We start from the raw sequence: 19,014 nt of genomic DNA on the forward strand, positions 1-19,014 counted from the left end.
GGACTAGTTGATGGTACTTGGAAGAAGGACTCGTTTCCTGAAGGTCTAGGACATCAATGCAGTAGTGGAGTCGGGAATTTTGCAAAGTGTGTGCAAATTTTATTCGCAATTGTGTTAGGGGTGTGCAAAACTAAATATATACTCATAATATCCAACATTTAACCTCTTACACCACATAATTTTCGGAGAAGGGTGTGCACCAAACCACCCTTTGCCTAAGGTGGCTCCGCCCATGCATCAATTGAAAGGTGTGAATGTTGTTGTACTGTCATGGCTAATAATCTGATTGGAGGTGTAGTGTATGCAACTAATGCACAGGCTGTTTGGGATGACTTGAAATAAAGGTTTGGAAAAGGTTGATGGTTCTAGGGCATTCAACATTCATCAGGAGATTACGACTTGCACTCAAGGTACTCAGTCAGTATCAGAGTATTACACAAAGATGAAAGATCTGTGGGATGAATTTGACTCTATGATCCCTGCTCCTAGTTGTAGCTGTGACAGAGCCAAAGAGTTTATCACCTATCTTCAAAGACAATAATTATATCAGTTTCTAGTGGGACTAATTGAGTCTTATTGTCAAGTTAGAAGTCATATTCTACTACTTCGTTCCGTTCCAAGTGTAAATCAGGCCTATGCTATGGTAATTAGACGCTTTAGCTCTGTACTCTACAGCTGGAAATGCAAGGCCTAAGAGAAATTATAATCCCAATGCCTTTGGTGACCACTGTAAGTTCAAATTGGATGAAGAAGTTTTTATGTCTCAACCCCAAGGATTTATTAATCCCAATTCTTGACTCATGTTTGCAGACTGAAGAAGGCTATTTATGGCCTCAAACAAGCCCCACAGGCTTGGCATAATGTTCTGTGTGTTAGGGTTTTGCCCTGATTTTCTTACCATAATTTAAGATTTATTTTTCCTTAAAGAAAAAACAAAACATTACCATAAATGTTTTTACTTTTCTTGAAAGGAAAATATAATATTATTTTATATTTGGTTTATTCTCTCTTTTAGGACTCCTTTTCTAGTAGGAAAGGTTTTAGGACTCTATAAATATAGGTTTGTTTCTTCTAACAAAACAACAATAACATCCACAATGTAGTCGTTTAAGAGTCTTATTTATGGAGAGATTTATTCTCTCTAAAGTTTCAATGTTTTTACTTTATATTAGTTTTGATATAATAATATTTTAATTTTTAGTATAAGTTTTTTGTTATCTGATTTATCAACTATATGATTTGCAAATTGCAAGCTTCCGCATGACGCCCTAATCACCCTTCAGAACCCAACACTGTGTTCATCTGCTGAAAATGGGCTTTGTCAGAACAAAATCTGACACCTCTTTATTTGTATGAAAACATCTGGCTGTAACTATTTTTGTGGTTGTCTATGTTGACGACATCATAGTCACTGGAACTCATCCACCAGTGATTAAATTTGTCAGCAGTTCCGTGGCAGAACAATTTTCATTGAAGGATCTTGGCTATCTGAACTTTTCTTGGGTGTTGACGTTAAATAAGTCCCTGATGGTCTCATTCTTTCTCAATCCAAATACATACTGGACATTCTTTCTGAGCTGGATATGGATGATTGTATGGGTGTTTCTACTCCCATGTGTTCCAGTGTCCCACTTCGGGTAGCTTATGGTTCTCCACCTACTGATGCTACGCACTAGCGGCGCACCCTTGGCAAATTGCAGTATTTGACACTCACTCGGCCTAACATTTCTTATACAGTCAATAGATCGTCACAATTTATGCATGATCCGACTGATGGACATTGGAAAGCAATTAAAAGAGTTCTCCGGTATCTCAAAGAAACAGCAAGTTTAGGACTTCGCATCCTTTGCAGCTGACTCTAATTTGTATATGTATGCTGATGCGGACTGGGCTTGTGATCCAAATGACAAAATCTCTACTTCAGGTTACATTCTTTTCTTTGGACCAAATCCGGTCAGTTGGTCATAAAAAAAGCAACATGTTGTGGCTCGCTCATCCACCGAGGTCGAGTACAAATCAGTAGTCAATGCACTTGCAAAACTCACTTGGGTGCGAAACTTACTTCATGAGTTATATGTCACCGTTCCGAAGACACCAACAATCTACTATGACAATGTTGGAGTTACTTATTTATCTCACAACCTAGTGTTTCATACTCATATGAAACATGTTGCTATAGATTTTGCATGTCTGTGACCAGGTTCAAGCTCATCGAGTTCAAGTATCTCATACTCATGCTTGTGATCAACATGCTGATATCTTCATCAAGCCACTGCCTAAATCAGCCTTTACTAGATGTCTTCCAAGCTAGGCATTGTTACATCATGCCTAACTTGAGGGGGTGTATTAACGTATCTTAAGTTTTTGTTTACTTTTGGCCAAGTCATAGGATAGTATTTTATATATCTCATTTACTGCTTTATTATATATTGACTAAGTCTCGTGATGTGGAGCATATCTAGGAGTAGTTGCTTACAGTAATTGCCTACAGTTTAGCTTCGGTTAGTTGTAGTTCATGTATTTAAGATTGCTGGCAGTTTCAATAAGATTATCCTTTGACATCCTTCTCATCTCAATCTTTATAGGGACAAGGTCAGGCTTGAAACAAAAGGCTACGGTCAACAAGAAGGAATAGATTATCAAGAGACATTCAGCCCAGTAGTAAAAATGGTAACTGTTAGGTCTATCTTGGCTATTGCTGCTGCTAGAAGATGGCACATACATCAAATGGATGTATACAATGCCTTCCTTCGAGGTGATCTATTCGATGAAATTTACATGAACTTGCCACAAGGATTTCAAAGTTAGGGGGGATTGAGACAAGTATGCAGACTTCAGAAATCCCTATATATGGACTGAAGCAAGCACCAAGACAGAATGCAAAGTTAGCAGAAGCACTATTGAGGTTCAACTTTGTACAGAGTCAATATGACCATTCTTTATATACCAAGAAGACAGGAAATAGATTCACAGTTGTGTTGGTATATGTAGATGATATGCTCGTAACTGGAAACAACTTGCAACTGATCAAAGAAACAAAAAATGATCTACATACAGCTTACAAAATGAAGGACCTGCGTTAACTAAAATTGTTGTACTTAACTGTAACAAGACCTGACATAGCATATACTGCACAAACACTTGGTCAGTTTCTACCACAACCAAAAAGATCTCACATGGAAGAAGCTTTCAGAATAGTCAGGTATATCAAACAACAACATGGCTTAGGAATTCTCATGTCTAGTAACAGGAAGGAACAATCTCAGCATTTTGTGATGCTGAATGAGCATCATGCTCCTTCACAAGAAGATCAGTTACAGGTTTCATTATAAAACTAGGTGATTCACGTATCTCATGGAAGTCAAAGAAGCAAAATACTATCTCAAGAAGCTCAGCAGAGGCTGAATACAGAAGCATGGCAACTACAGTGTCTTCCCTAACTTGGTTAAATGGATTAATGAAGGATCTTGGAGTGCAGCTACAACTACCAGTCTACCAGTATGCATTTACACTGACAGCAAGTCAACAATCCAAATTGCTGTCAATCCAGTGTTCCATGAAAGGACCAAACATATTGACATTGATTGTTATTTTATAAGAGAAAATTCAGAAAGGATAAGTCAGAACAGAATATATATCAACCAAAGATCCGCCCGCTGATATCCTTACTAAAGGTTAAAGCAGACTACAACATGAAGTTATTATGTCCAAGCTAGGAATGCTCAATCTGCTTACCGTGAGTATAAGGCCCCACGTAAACCGTGACCCAATACAACAATATGGCCCATGTAATTAGATAGTTAAGTTAGTTATATAGAACTCCTAATGGCAACTAAGACTAACTGTTTTGTCTCTTCTTCAATGAGAGATTCTCCTTACTTCTTCTGTATGTTCATAATCTTTCTCCTCATTCTTGAGAATCTTGAGCTCAGTAGAAACTCAGTTCATAATATTCCATGAAAAAATCATCTCTTTTAACAAATCCAATCAATTAAATCACATTGATATGAGGAAATAATTCTATTGGACTTCTAACAGAATGCTTATCAGAAGACCAAACTATGTATCCTTGGGAATGTCCTGTAAGATCTGACGACTTAACTGTTACATTATACGATACATTCTGATTCAACGAAGTAAATTTCAAGATTTTAGGATTAACAGTCACCTCCACACCTTTGAACCCAGAAACTTTAACTGTGTAAGCTGAAATTGCTTCTCCGACATTAGTCACAGTCCTCGTATACATTTGAACATTTGATTCCTTAGGAATAGAAAATGACGGGTAGTTCAACTCTGATTGAGGTATGCTTGAGGTACAATATACCTTCTTTTTCACAATGATACTGACTTGATCATCTGTATAGTTCAAGCCACATAAGTATGGGATGTAATCTTCGGGCTGGATGTCATAAATGAGTCCTGGATCATTTGCTCTTGATGGATTCACTTGCCCTGATCCAATTGTAAGTAGATCAGCAGGTTCAAGAGTCTCGTCCTGAATTGGATCGTTTCCAAGGTTGACGAGGTCAGCTGTGGTCATTATTGCAGATTTAATTGCAGCTGGAGACCAATCTGGATGTGCGCTCTTTAAAAATGCTGCAACTCCTGCAAGGTGAGGGTAAGACATTGACGTTCCAGAAAGGATGTGAAACGTCACTGATGAAGATGCAGATGTTGTCTCACCTCCTATAGGAGTTGGCCACGCTGCAAGGATATTCACTCCAGGGCCAATAATGTCTGGCTTTAGTATGCCCTGACTCGGAATAAATGGTCCCCTAGAAGAAAAGTAACCAACCGTTGGCGCGTGCTTGTCACCAATTCTCGTTCCCTTGAATGATATCGTTCCAACTGGTGTTGATGTTGATTTCACATAGCTCATAATCTCTTGTCCATCGTTGTAACTAACTGTGTCGTGGGAACGACATCATATTGTGAGAATGTTGTAGAGCCACGATACTTTTCGTTCATGAGAATCATGCCAGCACCACCGGCATTTTTCACTCTTCCTCCTTTGTCATTTCTAGACGAGTAACCGCTTGTATCACACAACACTATTTTACCCTTGGCATTGCTTGTATTCAATGATTCACAACCCTTACCATTCACAAGTGGTAACAATTTTCGTGAAAAAATCATTGGTTGAAAGGCTGATTCGCCTCCATACTCAGCTCCGTTACCCAAAACTGTACTGCATATCTTTCTATCTGTTGTGCTAGCACCAACTGTGAGAATCCACGGGGCCCCATTTGTCACAGTACCACTATCCGGTCCTCTATTTCCTGCAGAGCAACTTACAAAAATCCCCTTCTTCATCGCACTATACGCTCCTATACCTATATTATCATCATATAAAGGCGGAAAGTCTACTAATCCAATTGAAATGGATATCACATCCACACCGTCTCCAATTGCAGCATCAAGACTGTAAAGAATAGCAGAAGAAAAGTATAATCGGAGAACCCTTCTGCTAGCCCAAGATCGTTAACTAAGATCAGAAGATTCAACTAAGGAAGAGGAAGCTAGAAAGGAGAACTTGTTTATGGAAGAAAGACTCTTTTATTTGGATTTTCTTAGGTTGCTTGGGTTACATACAAATGACTAAGGCCACCCCTATTTATACTTGTTTGGGATGGTTCTAGATATTACGACATCTAGACTATTCTATCTTTTACTACAAATATCTAACTCTCTAGAATATCTAGATATTACATCAAGGCAACTTCTCTAGAATATCTAGATATTTCTTTAAAATAATTATTCTAGATACTATACTAGACTATTGTAGAAACTATACTAGAAAAATCTATGATATGCCAAAAATCAACTTTATCATTTTTCACAAAGACCAGCTAGGATATTGTATTCTAGACAATCTACATAACAGACTGTACATGGCCACATGAGCTTGGGGCGCAAACCCAACAGCCGTGCCATTAGCATTACCAAAAAAATTGGCACCATCCACAAAGTTCCCCGCAGCTGTGCTTGAAGTATGTGTCCCGTGTCCATGATCATCCGAAGGGGGCATCTTCAGCTGCGCAATATTTCTTGCTCCAATAAGCTTCTTGTTACAATTAGTTGTAACATTGAACTCACATTTGCCTTTCCATTTAAGAGGCTGATTAGGCATTCCATTATCATTAAATGAAGGTGTTGAGGATCAATTCCAGTATCTAATAAACCAATAATCACACCTTTACCTGAATTTGATGCATTCCACAAACCAACATTCTGGTGCAAGCCAAGGAAACTTGGACTGTGTGTAGTGTGCATCTGAAATATTCGTTGGGGACGCGCTGTCACAAAACCGGGGTTCTTTTCCATTTCTCTCACTTCATCTGATGACAACATAGCAACAAAACCATTGAACACATGACGATAAGAATATAGAATGCGCGATGAGTGATTCGAATTTGTAGGCAAAAATGATTGATGCCAGAGAAGTAAATCTTTGGAATTTGAGAAAAGTTGATTATTAAATTCAAGATGTACTATATAAGTTTCTAAATCACTTTGATTAGTGAAATGATCACCAAATGTTTTTGATGAATGAAGCAGGACAAAGCAGAGAAAGGTAGAGATGAATTTCAGATCCATATTTTGTTAAGGTTATTATTACATTTAGCAAGATGTGCATATATAATAATGAACTTAAATTAACATAATCTTGACTAGATCATATTTAATTTGTTATGGTCAGGAATTCAGATTTCTGCAAAATAATCCGTATTAACTTATTCTAACTGTAACATTAACTTGAATAGAGAAAATAATTATGATGATGGTTATTAAGTTGACTGAAAATAAGAAAAGTATAGTCAGGATTTACAGAGGGCTTCCATCAATATGAGGGGCCTAGCTAATTTGAGAGGAGACTCTCGTCAAGTACTGAATGAATCACTTGCTCATCCAACGGTTTTTGCTATGACAACATTCAGAAAAAAAAAATATAGCGATACCTCACTTGATTTATTAAATGCTAAGGATAATCTGAGAAAGAAGTAATAAAACTATCTTGATTTGCAAAAATAGGCACCCAGGCCCGAGCTATCAAATACTCAATGTATAGAGTTTTTTCTTTATATAGTTAAGTTGACTTACAATAAGAAATAACTCTTTGTAACAAATTTAATAAGGTATAATTTAAGAAAATAGAATAATGATTTGTTGAACCTAACTTATACTTATTGCAAGAGACAGCAAAGATGATCTTATGATATTTTTTCAAAGTAATATGAGCTCTGTCTCGAGAGTTATGAAAGCACTTGCTCATTTCAGTGAGGTAACAAGATTGGTCGCAAATCAAACATATTCTTATCTAGAGTGGAAGAAAGTGTCAAACAAAGCATCTTAACTAAAAAGGGATTCTCACTTGGCTCACTACCAATTAAGTAGTTGGGGCTGCCACTTACTTCAAGATAATGTAATAAAATGGATTGCCAGAAAATGGTAGATAAAATTACTAGCAGAATTGGAGTGGCCTACTCTAAACGCCTATCCTATGCTGGGAGATTACAGAATATAATGGCTGTACTCTGGGGCAGTGTTCATATTGCCCCAGAGTGTACGTACTAAAAGAGATTGACAAGAAATGCAGAGAGTTCTTATGAGGAGCTACTGATGGTAAAAGGAAACTAGCGTTTGTAAAGTGGACCAAAGTATGTGTCAGAAAGAAATATGGTGGTCTTAAAATCAAGGGGTGCTGCAACTGGAATATAGCTTCAGTGGGGAAATAATTATGGCAATTAGCAAGAAAGGACATCCTGTGGGTTAAATGGTGTATAATATATGAAGTCGAATGGAAACATTTGTATTGACGACAAGAGACTGCAATTCTAGGAAGTTTTATTTTAGTACTCCCTCCATTTCAAAAAGAATGGCCTCCTTTCCTTTTTAGTCTGTTTAAAAAAGAATGGCCCCTTTCCTTTTTGGTAACATTTTACTTTCAACTTTCCACGTGGCATGTTTAAGACCACAAGATTAAAGGGCAATTTTGTACATTTGACATAACTTTAATTTAGGGCCACAAGATTCAAAAGTCTTCTTTATTTTCTTAAACTCCGTGCCAAGACAAACTAGGCCACTCTTTGTGAAACGGAGGGAGTAATATTTATTTGCTGTTTTTTATATGTATTCTACCTAAAATAGAATTCTACCTAAAATAGATTTCTAGGTTTATTCTTTGTTGTATAAATACATGTATTAGTACAATGAATAAAAACATGAACGACAGATTTCTTTATGTAAGCCTGCGACCTTGTTCAACATGGTATCAGACTTAAATCCTGTGGTTCCATCCACTTCCGTAACCCAATCGAATAACCTTGCACCGCAAATCATAGTCCAACAGGACAATTATGCTTTTCCCACTGGGATAGTTCTTGACGAAACGAATTATCCTTTATGGTCACAGCTAATGGAGATGCGTATTGGAGCAAGAAACAAAGTTGGATATCTTACCGGCGAATTGACCAAACCATCACCAACTGATCCAACGTATGGCACATGGATCACCGAAAATCACAAAGTTTGAAGTTGGCTTATTGATTCAATGAGCCCGCATCTGATGCAAAGATTTATTCGCCTGGCAACCGCTCAAGAGATATGGGAAGCTACTTCAAAAACATTCTATGATGGATTGGATGAGACTCGCTTGTTTGAACTAAATCAACAATCTTTCACCGCCAAGCAGAATAGTCGACCTTTGTCTACCCTATTATAAAGAACTCATTGCAATTTTTCAGGAAATTGACCATCGGACAGCTTCACAAGAGAGATCAGTGGAAGGGATTGTACAGTTACATTCCGTGGTGGCTAGGCTTCGAGTTCACATATTTCTAAGTGGACTTGATTTGGAATTTGATCAAGTTTGTGGTGAGATTTTGCGAAAAGATCCAAAATTGGATTTGGAAAGCTGTTATGCGTATTGAAGGAGAGAAGCACAACAAAGACAAATCATGGGAAGTTCTAGACCAGTCCCTGAAAGTTCAGCCATGGTGGTTCAACGTGATACACAAAAGAGTCGAAGTATTTCATCATCTGGAAAAACAAATAACTTTGTTTGCAATCATTGTGGTGAAAAAGGGCACACCAAACAACGCTGCTTTGAGATTATTGGATATCCAGAATGGTGGATTTTTCAAAAAAACCACGAAAGAACTTGACTGGCAGAGCAACGATAGCCATACAAGGAGAACAATCACAACTTACGGCCAATGTGGCTCAACCAGGTAACTTTGGTAAGGTTGATGTTTTTTCTGTCACTTCCAAGGAAAATACATGGATTATTGACATAGGAGCATCTGATCATATGACTAGAGACTCTAATAAGTTACAAACTATTCACCCATCCTCGCAACAAGTTATTTTTACGGCTAGTGGAAATACTTGTAATATAACGGGGGAGGGTTCTGTTAAATTGTCTAGTACTTTGACTCTTGAAACTGTTTTGGTGGTGCCTTCACTCCAAAACAATTTGTTGTCTGTAAGCCAAATTACTTCATCTCTTAACTGTACTGTTACTTTTTGGCCCTTATTTTGTATCTTTCAGGACATTCTGACCCGAAAGACTCTTGGTTATGGTGTTAAACGGGGAAAGCTATACTATCTGGAGTTGGATGAGAATACAGAGCATAATTTTGGGCAAGCATGTCATACAAGTGGAGTTGAAAAGGCTAAAGAAAAAATATGGCTATGGCATAGGAGACTAGGACACATCTCTTTTGGTTATCTTAAGACACTTAGGCCAAGTTTGTTTGTTGATTTAGATGTTTCAGATTTCCAATGTAATATTTGTGAACTAGCAAAAAGCCATCGAATTCCTTATTTTCCTAAGTTTGTAATAAATGTTCAGAACCTTTCATTGTTATACATTCTGATATTTGGGGTCCAACAAGGATCCCCTCTATTTCAAAAGCTCGATATTTTATCACTTTTATCGATGAATGCACTAGAATGACATGGGTGTCTTTACTTTACAAGAAGAGTGATGCAGTTAAAGCATTTAAGGAATTTTATAATATGGTGCATACTCAATACCAAAGGAAAATTCGAATTTGGCAGTCTGACAATGCTAGGGGGTTTATTGATGGTTCATTCGAAGAATATCTTAGTCAGTTGGGGATACGACATCATACTTCATGCACATATACACCGCAACAAAATGGTTTAGCAGAAAGAAAGAATAGACAAATTTTGGAAGTAGTTCGTGCCTCTCTTTTTGGTATGAACATGCCTCACTTTTATTGGGGGGAAGCAGTAAAGTCAGCTATTTATCTTATCAATCGAGCCCCCTCCCGGGTTATTGACTTTCAAACCCCTCAACAAAAGCTAAAGTCATTTTGCACGATAGCCCATCTGCCGAACCTTGAACCTCGAGTTTTTGGATGTATAGTTTATGTCCATATTCCAAAAGTCTTAAGAGGTAAATTGGATCCCTGTGTAAAAAGATGTGTGTTTGTTGGGTATTCAGACTTCCAGAAAGGATATCGGTGTTATGATCCTCAAAATAAAAAGTTGTATATTACATTAGATGTCTCCTTTCATGAGAACGAACCTTGTTATGGGGGGGGGGGGGAGTTTCTAGTTCAACTCTTTATGTGGAGAATGTGAGTGAAGCACTTGAGCCGAACAAGCAAGATACTGGAATTCTACTGGACCAAGGTGAGTTCTTAGACTTGGAAGAACTTCAAGGGAGATTGAGTAAGAATACACATGTAATTGAAGAGATTTCCTCGGATCATCCAATCGAGTCTCCAGTTTTTCCAAATCTATCTGAGAGGGATGAAGTATCGATGCATAATGAAGATGTCGTAGAAGACCCCATATTAACACCATCAACTGAAGAGTCCTCACAGAATGTTCAAGAAGATGTTGCACCTCGGGTAATTCTCAATACTCCTTCTCAATTACCATCAAGATTAAATAGGGGTGTCCCTAGAAAACAATATGAACCCGATCTTAGAACCAAGGCCAAATATCCAATTAGTAACTATATCTCAAGTCATAGACTATCGGATTCATATGCTCTAACTGTTAATCAATTATCCAAAGTATCTATTCCTAGTAGTGTGCAGGATGTATTAACAGATCCAAAATGGACCAAGGCAATGTATGAAGAGATGGAAGCCTTGCAAAGAAACTCAACTTGGGAGTTAGTTCCGCTGCCAAGAGAAAAAAAGACAATTGGTTGTAGATTGGTATATACTGTGAAACTTTATGTAGATGGAATCATTGATAGATACAAGGCGAGGCTAGTTGCGAAGGGTTATGCTCAGAAGTATGGAGTTGATTACCAAGAAATGTTTGCACCAGTAGCCAAGCTCAATATTATTCGTATTCTTATAAGTATTGCAGTGAATAGAGATTGGCCTTTACGACAGTTTGATGTAAAAAATGCCTTTCTAAATGGTGACTTGGAGGAAGAAATATACATGGAGTTTCCACCAGGCATTAAGCAAGTAACAATGCATAAAGACAAAATATGCAAACTGAAAAAATCACTTTACGGGCTAAAACAGTCGCCTAGAGCTTGGTTTGGAAGGTTAGCTTCAGAGATGAAGTCTGTTGGTTACTTGCAAAGTAACTCTGACCATACTTTGTTTATTAAACAAAATGAGGGAAAGATAACAGCATTGATTGTATATGTAGATGATATGGTATTAACTGGTGATGACCCCGAAGAAATGGAGAAACTACAACAATACTTAGCGACCAAGTTTGAAATGAAAGACTTAGGACAACAGAGATATTTCCTAGGTATTGAAGTGTCAAGGTCGAGACAGGGAATCTCTCTTTCCCAGCGAAAGTATGTATTGGATTTATTGACAGAAACTGGAATGCTTGATTGCAAACCAGCTGAAACACCGATGGAGATGAACTAACAACTTGGAATTTCTTCTGCGCAACAATTAACAGACAAAGTTTGTTATCAGCGGCTACTGGGGAAGTTGATCTATCTAACTCATACTAGATCGAATATTGCATCTACGGTAAGTGTGGTGAGCCAGTTTATGCATGCTCCAAGTATAGAACACATGAATGCAGTCCATAGGATCCTAAGATATTTGAAAAATGCTTCTGGAAAAGGGTTGATGTACTCAAAGAATGAAGCGCCAACTGTTGAAGGCTATACCGATGCTGACTGGGCTGGAGATCGCTCAACCAGGAGATCGACTTCAGGTTACTTCACATTTGTTGAAGGTAATCTTGTTACCTGGAGAAGTAAGAAACAAAAAGTTGTTTCTCGATCAAGTGCAGAAGCGGAATTTCGAGGTATGACGCATGGCTTATGTGAACTATTATGGATCCAAAGAGTTCTGCGTGATCTTGGAGTTGAAAGTGTTGGACCTATGAAGTTGTTTTGTGATAATAAACCTGCAATTCAAATAGCACAAAATCTAGTGCAACATGATCGCACTAAACACGTCGAAGTGGATCGTCATTTCATTAGAGAAAAACTTGATCAGAAGATCATCCAGTTTCCATATGTAAAGTCTATAAACCAACTCGCAGATGTCCTTACAAAGGCAGTACCAGGAAAAATATTTCGTGAAGCGATTGACAAGTTGGGCATGATAGATATCTATGCACCAACTTGAGGGGGACTATTGATGACAAGAGACTGCAATTCTAGGAAGTTTTATTTTAGTAATATTTATTTGCTGTTTTTTATATGTATTCTACCTAAAATAGATTTCTAGGTTTATTCTTTGTTGTATAAATACATGTATTAGTACAATGAATAGAAACATGAACGACAAATTTCTTTATGTAAGCCTGCGACCTTGTTCAACAATTTGGTATCATAGTCCACCAACAGATTGCAGCTGTTACCAAAAGAAGTTTAACTCTTTGAATGCTCAGATGACATGTTGGTATCAAGGAGAAAGCTACACACTTACTCCAACAAGGGACTATTCTGTTTCTCAGAGTTAATGCTAAAAGTATGAGTAATGAATTTGGGGAGCTAAGCACCAGCCATAAAAGCCATGGTAGCTTTGTAGAGATCTGTGGATCACTCATAATTTTGCTAAGAGTGAGCCTCTTTCTTATGTTTCTTATGACTGGTTCCTGTACTTCTGTTGGACTTCTTTTCTCAAGAATTTTCCATTCTCATCTTGTGTTTCACCGGGTAAGATTTTTCTTGTGAATTTCCTTCTATTTTTAGCCTTGCCCTTTGCCGCCTTGGTGTCTAAGCTTACCATGTTCCTTATAATCCTTGATTTGTGCTTCTGCCTTTCGGAGGTTTGAAGTGGTGGAGTTTCTAGCCCTTCTTTTCGAATGGTGTTGTCACTAGCTTCTCCTAATTCACATCTCCTTTCCTCTTGGGTTCCAATATTAATCAGAGGATTTCGTGTCCAACAACTGCTTGTGGAGTGGCCCTGCACATTGCAATGGGAGCAAAACACCGGTATAGTCTCATATTCAATCTTTTGGATATTTTTTTCTAGTTGACCTAAGTTGTTTCTGATTTCCACATAAACCTCATACAAGAGGGGCCTTGCCAGGTCTATCTCCACTCTCAACTTTGCCATAGTCGGTCTGGTTTTTAAGGCAGTAGCCTTATCCATGAATAATGGAGTGCCAATAGGTTGTACTATTCGACATAGTGCATCCCACTCATAGTAGTGTCATGACAGATTTGGTAAGTTAATTTAAACTGGAGCAAGAGTGGTTTCCGCATCGGGTTGGGCGGAAGATCTGGGGGACCAAAGCTGTCAACAGATAAACTCATAATGCAAGGCGTTGCACTAGCCATTAGCGGTGAAGACTTGAAGAAGTGTAATGAGATAATTTTTTAATATAAGAAGAGGCACATTGCATCTTTTTGCAGAGTGTGGCTGGGTATGGAAAGTCAGATACGTAGTTGATTAGGGATAACAATACAGTACACAGGAGTCTGTAACACACTCCAATGGATCAAGAGAAGAAGATGGAAACAGTTCCAAAAGGAGATAGTTGTCATAGTAGCATCAGTCCGGGGACAATGATATACTATGTTGTGGTCACGGATAGCCGAAAGGTTAGACAAGCTGTTGGGCTCGAGCCTAAACCACGAAGTGGCCCAAGAATAAGACAGCCCAACAATAGGTTTGCTTGGGATCCAGGTTGAGTAGAGATAAAAGGGTTATCACTGCGGTTTTGGGAGATTATGCATATTGAAGAAAATGTTTGTCCTCTCCTCTTCTTCTAGAGTCTAATCTTCTCATCTCCATTCTTCTTCTATCTTTAATTACTTGTTATTTCAATATTTCATTTGTAATTCGATAGTTTGATTATTGCAATTAGAATCTTAAGGTTGTAATCGTGTTCCAATGTTCTTATTAATATAGTGAGGATTTCGGATTGTTACATACTACACATGGAAGTGAAGGAGTAGAAAAAAATTTCAGCAAACAAGCGTACAGCCTGAGTTCGTCATCACACAAATACAGAGGGAAATATGGCAATGAATTTACATGTTGAAATACACAAAGGGAGCAAATAGATGTCAGAGTTTGATTTCAAAAATATGTAACTAGATGGCTGTTTTCCTGAGATCTAGTGATTCGAGGTACCCTTCCTAGAAGGTGGCTGAAAACACGGGGCTCTTTAGGTTGTAAATATTTGCATTGGTATGGTAATATTTCACATTATTACCAAAAAAAAAAAGATTTGGCGACCTAAAGTCAAAATTTATTCAAACTCATTCAACTTCTTTATATACCATCTGGTTGGGATCATCTCCGGTGATTTTTGCTCCCGTACTCATCAGTGTTGTCATGAAACTATGTAATTGATTTGTAGAAATGTAAGGGCCTCAGGGGTCTTACACAATGTCAATTTGAATTAGTCGGTGTCTTCATGCGAGTATTAGGAATCAGATAGAGAATATTTGTTTTAAAAAAAACAATGATGATGGTATCGACAATGATGGTTCTTTCATTACTTGTTACTTCTCCATTATACCTTTTTCATTTTTAATGAAAAAAAAAATTCACATAACAAACCCCTTTACATAGGAGTTTGTCTAAATAATACTCCATGAAGAAGTCATCTCTTATGACAAATCCAATCAATTAAATCACACTGATATGGGGAAATACATCTATTGGACTTCTGACAGAATACCTATCAAAAGACCAAACTATGTATCCTTGAGAATGCCCTGTAAGATCTAAAGACTTAACTGTTACATTAAACGACGCCTTCTGATTCAATGCAGTAAATTTCAAGATTATAGGATTAACAGTCACCTCGACACCTTTGAGCCCAAATACTTTAACTTTGTAAGCTGAAATTGCTTCTCCAACGTTAGTCGCAGTCCTTGTATAAGTTTGAGCACTTGATTTCTTAGGAATAGAAAATGATGGATAGTTCAACTCTGATTGAGGTATTCTTGATTTACAATGTATCTTCTTATTCACAATGGAACTGACTTGATCATCTGTATAGTTCAAGCCACATAAGTATGGGATGTAATCTTCGGGCTGGATGTCATAAATGAGTCCTGGATCATTTGCTCTTGATGGATTTACGTGCCCTGATCCGATTGTAAGTAGATCAGCAGGTTCAAGTGTCTCGTCCTGAATTAGATTTTTTCCAAGGTTAACAAGGTCAGCTGTGGTCATGATTGCAGATTTAATTGCAGCTGGAGACCAATCTGGATGTGCACTCTTTAACAATGCTGCAACTCCTGCAAGGTGAGGGCAAGACATTGACGTTCCAGAAAGAATGTTAAACGTCGATGATGAAGATGAAGATGCAGATATTGTCTCACCCTCTATAGGGGTTGGCCAAGCTGCAAGGATATTCACTCCAGGGCCAATAATATCTGGCTTTAGTATGCCCTGACTCTTCACAAATGGTCCCCTAGAAGAAAAGTAAGCAACCGTTGGCGCGTGCTTGTCTCCAATCTTTGTTCCCTTGAATGTTATCATTGCAACTGGTGTTGATGTTGATTTCATGTAGTGTATGATCTCTTGTCCATCCTTGTAGCTAACCTGTGTCGTGGGAACGGCATCATATTCTGAGAATGTTGTAGAGCCGCGATACTTTTCGTTCATGAGAATCATGCCAGCACCATCGACTTTTTTCACATTACCTCCTTTTTCATTTCTAGACGTGTAACCACTTGTATCACACAACACTATTTTACCCTTGAGACTTGAAAACAACGATTCACAATCCTCACCATTCACAAGTGGTAACAATTTTCGCGAAAAATTTGTTGGTTGAAAGGCTGATTCACCTTCATACTCAGCTCCATTACCCAAAACTGCAACCGCACTTATCTTTCTATCTGTTGTGCTAGCACCAACTGTGAGAATCCACGGGGCCCCGTTTGCCACAGTACCACTACCCGGTCCACTATTTCCTGCAGAGCAACTTACAAAAATCCCCTTCTCCATTGCTCTATACGCGCCAATAGCTATAGTATCATCATATAAAGGTGGCCGATAGTGTTCGAATCCAATTGAAACGGAAATCACATCCACACCATCTCCAATTGCAGCATCAAAACCAGCTATCATCCTGTATTCTTCACAAGTATATCCATAACAGACTTTGTACATGGCCACATGAGCTCGGGGCGCAATGCCAACAGCCGTGCCATTAGCATTACCAAAAATACTGGCACCATCCACAATGTTCCCCGCAGCTGTGCTTGAAGTATGTGTCCCGTGTCCAGCTTCGTCCGAAGGGGACGTAGCCCCATCCGCAAAATTTCTTGCTCCAATAAGCTTCTTGTTACAATAAGTTGTAACATTGAACTCACATTTGCCTTTCCATTTAAGTGGTGGATTAGGCATTCCATTATCATTAAATGAAGGATGTTGAGGATCAATTCCAGAATCTAATAAACCAATAATCACACCTTTACCTGAATTTGATGCATTCCACAAACCAACATTCTGGTGCAAGCCAAGGAAACTTGGACTGTGTGTGGTGTGCATCTGAAATATTCGTTGGGGACGTGCTGTCACAAAACCGGGCTTCTTTTCCATTTCTCTCACTTCATCTGATGACAATATAGCAGCAAAACCATTGAACACATGACGATAAGTATATAAAATGCGCGATGAGTGATTCGAATTTGTAGGCAAAAATGATTGATGCCAGAGATGTAAATCTTTTGAACTAGAGAGAACTTGATCATGAAATTCAAGATGTATTATATAGGTTTCTAAATCACTTTGATTAGTGAAATTATCACCTAATGTTTTTGATGAATGAAGCAGGACAAAGCAGAGAAAAGTAGAAATGAATTTTAGATCCATGGTTTTTTAGATGACTATCACATTAGCAAGATGAGCATATATAATGCAGTTCAATTAGCACATAATTTATAATAGATGTATATAATCTTGATTAGATCGTATATAATTTATTAAGGTCAGTAATTCAACTTTCTGCCAAATTATCCATATTAACTTATTCAAACTGAAACAAAGACTTGATTTGAAAAAATTAATTATTCTGATGGTAATCCATAATTATTAATTTGACTGAAAATAAGAATAATCTAATCAGTATTACTAGGAAGGAAAATGTTATGAACCAGCCTCGGTCCAACGTCAATACCTATACGGACATCACACAACTAGTTATTGGGCTGAGAAGAAGCAACAAAACTGGAAGGCCTTTGCAAAGGCTGATTTAGGACTCAGGCCCAATTAACAACTAGCTAAAAGGATGACGGATGAGAAAAAGAGGTTTATGCATATTGTTGAGAGAAATGTCTAGTCCTCTCATCCCGTTTCTTTGAGTCTATGCTTCTCATCTCCCTTCTAGTTATCTTCTACAATAGTATTCTTTGTTAGCTCCATTTTCTTGTTGTAACTTCGAGTTTAGTGATTATAATATTTGAATGCATGTTTCTATTGTGAAATTGGAGTTGTTACGGAAAATCCTATGAATTCTTTGAAAGTCAGTAATAGTTTAGCATTTTGTTTGCTTGAACTTACAGTTCCTTAATGTTCTTTATGGATATCTTAATTGTTGGGTGTGCGAACAAAATTTCACATTAATAGCTGAACAGATTGGGAGCCTACATATAAGGTGTTGAAACATTTAATGTTGTGAGACCTTTTGATAATATCACACCTTGTTAGTTGCTAAGAGTATTTTGTTTTGTTAAGGATGAGTGTAGGAATATAGCCTTTGTGGTAAACAAGCTAGCACAATTTTCCCATTGTCCGACTGAAAATCATTGGTCTGCAGTCAAACGTGTGGTTCGCTACTTAGTTGGAACGGTGAACTATGGTCTCTTCTTGCATCGTAAGTCTCCACTTGATCTTCATGCCTTCTCAGATGCGAAATAAGGATGATCGCGCTTCCACCAGTGCATTTCTTATCTATCTTGGTAAAAATCTGGTCTCCTGGAGCTTAAAGAAACAAAGGAGTGTAGCTAGATCATCAACTGAAGCGGAATACCGTTTGGTTGCCTATGCTATTGCTGAAATTCAATGGATTCAGAACTTACTTCGTGAGATTGCTGTATCTTTGCCAAGGCAGCCAATTGTCTACTGTGATAATTTAGGTGCCACATATCTCGCTGCTAATCCAGTCTTTCATTCGCGGATGAAGCACCTCGAGGTTGATTATCATTTTGTTTGCACAATGGTTCAAAATGGACAGATTCAAGTTTCTCATATTTCTGGAAAACATCAACTTGTGGATTTACTCACAAAAGCTCTCCCTAGCTCTCTATTTGCAGATCTTCGGTGCAAGATTGGCGTTTCTGATCGATCGCCATCTTGAGGGGCATATAAGGAAAGCATCTTATTATCAAGTGATTGATATAGCTTGATTATAATCTTCTTGTAATTAAGTTGATAAGAATTTCATTGCAATTAGCATCTTCTATTTTTGGTAGGTTATCTCTTGCTTTCTTGTATAAATACTGAAACAATATGGGAATACAAATTGATAATTCAGCGCCATCTTCTTAATTTTTCATAGAGTACCTTCAAAAAGTATGAATGTTTCACCACCAAATATTTCTTATTTTAAAGTGTTGGGTGTATA

General features: G+C 37.8%; 1 protein-coding gene and 1 pseudogene across 1 annotated transcript; both read right to left on the reverse strand.

Moving 5' to 3' along the window:
* Positions 1 to 3,240: 3,240 nt before the first annotated feature.
* On the reverse strand, positions 3,241 to 6,600 carry LOC102591711 (subtilisin-like protease SBT1.7; annotated as a pseudogene).
* Positions 6,601 to 15,062: 8,462 nt separating this feature from the next.
* On the reverse strand, positions 15,063 to 17,264 carry LOC102592052 (subtilisin-like protease SBT1.7). Its single transcript, XM_006339207.1, has one exon. It carries the CDS (start codon positions 17,262 to 17,264, stop codon positions 15,063 to 15,065), a length of 2,202 nt encoding a protein of 733 aa, XP_006339269.1.
* Between the last annotated feature and the right edge of the window lie 1,750 nt (positions 17,265 to 19,014).

The sequence above is a fragment of the Solanum tuberosum genome, unplaced genomic scaffold (assembly GCF_000226075.1).
Source record: "Solanum tuberosum cultivar DM 1-3 516 R44 unplaced genomic scaffold, SolTub_3.0 scf00008, whole genome shotgun sequence".
NCBI lineage: Eukaryota > Viridiplantae > Streptophyta > Magnoliopsida > Solanales > Solanaceae > Solanum > Solanum tuberosum.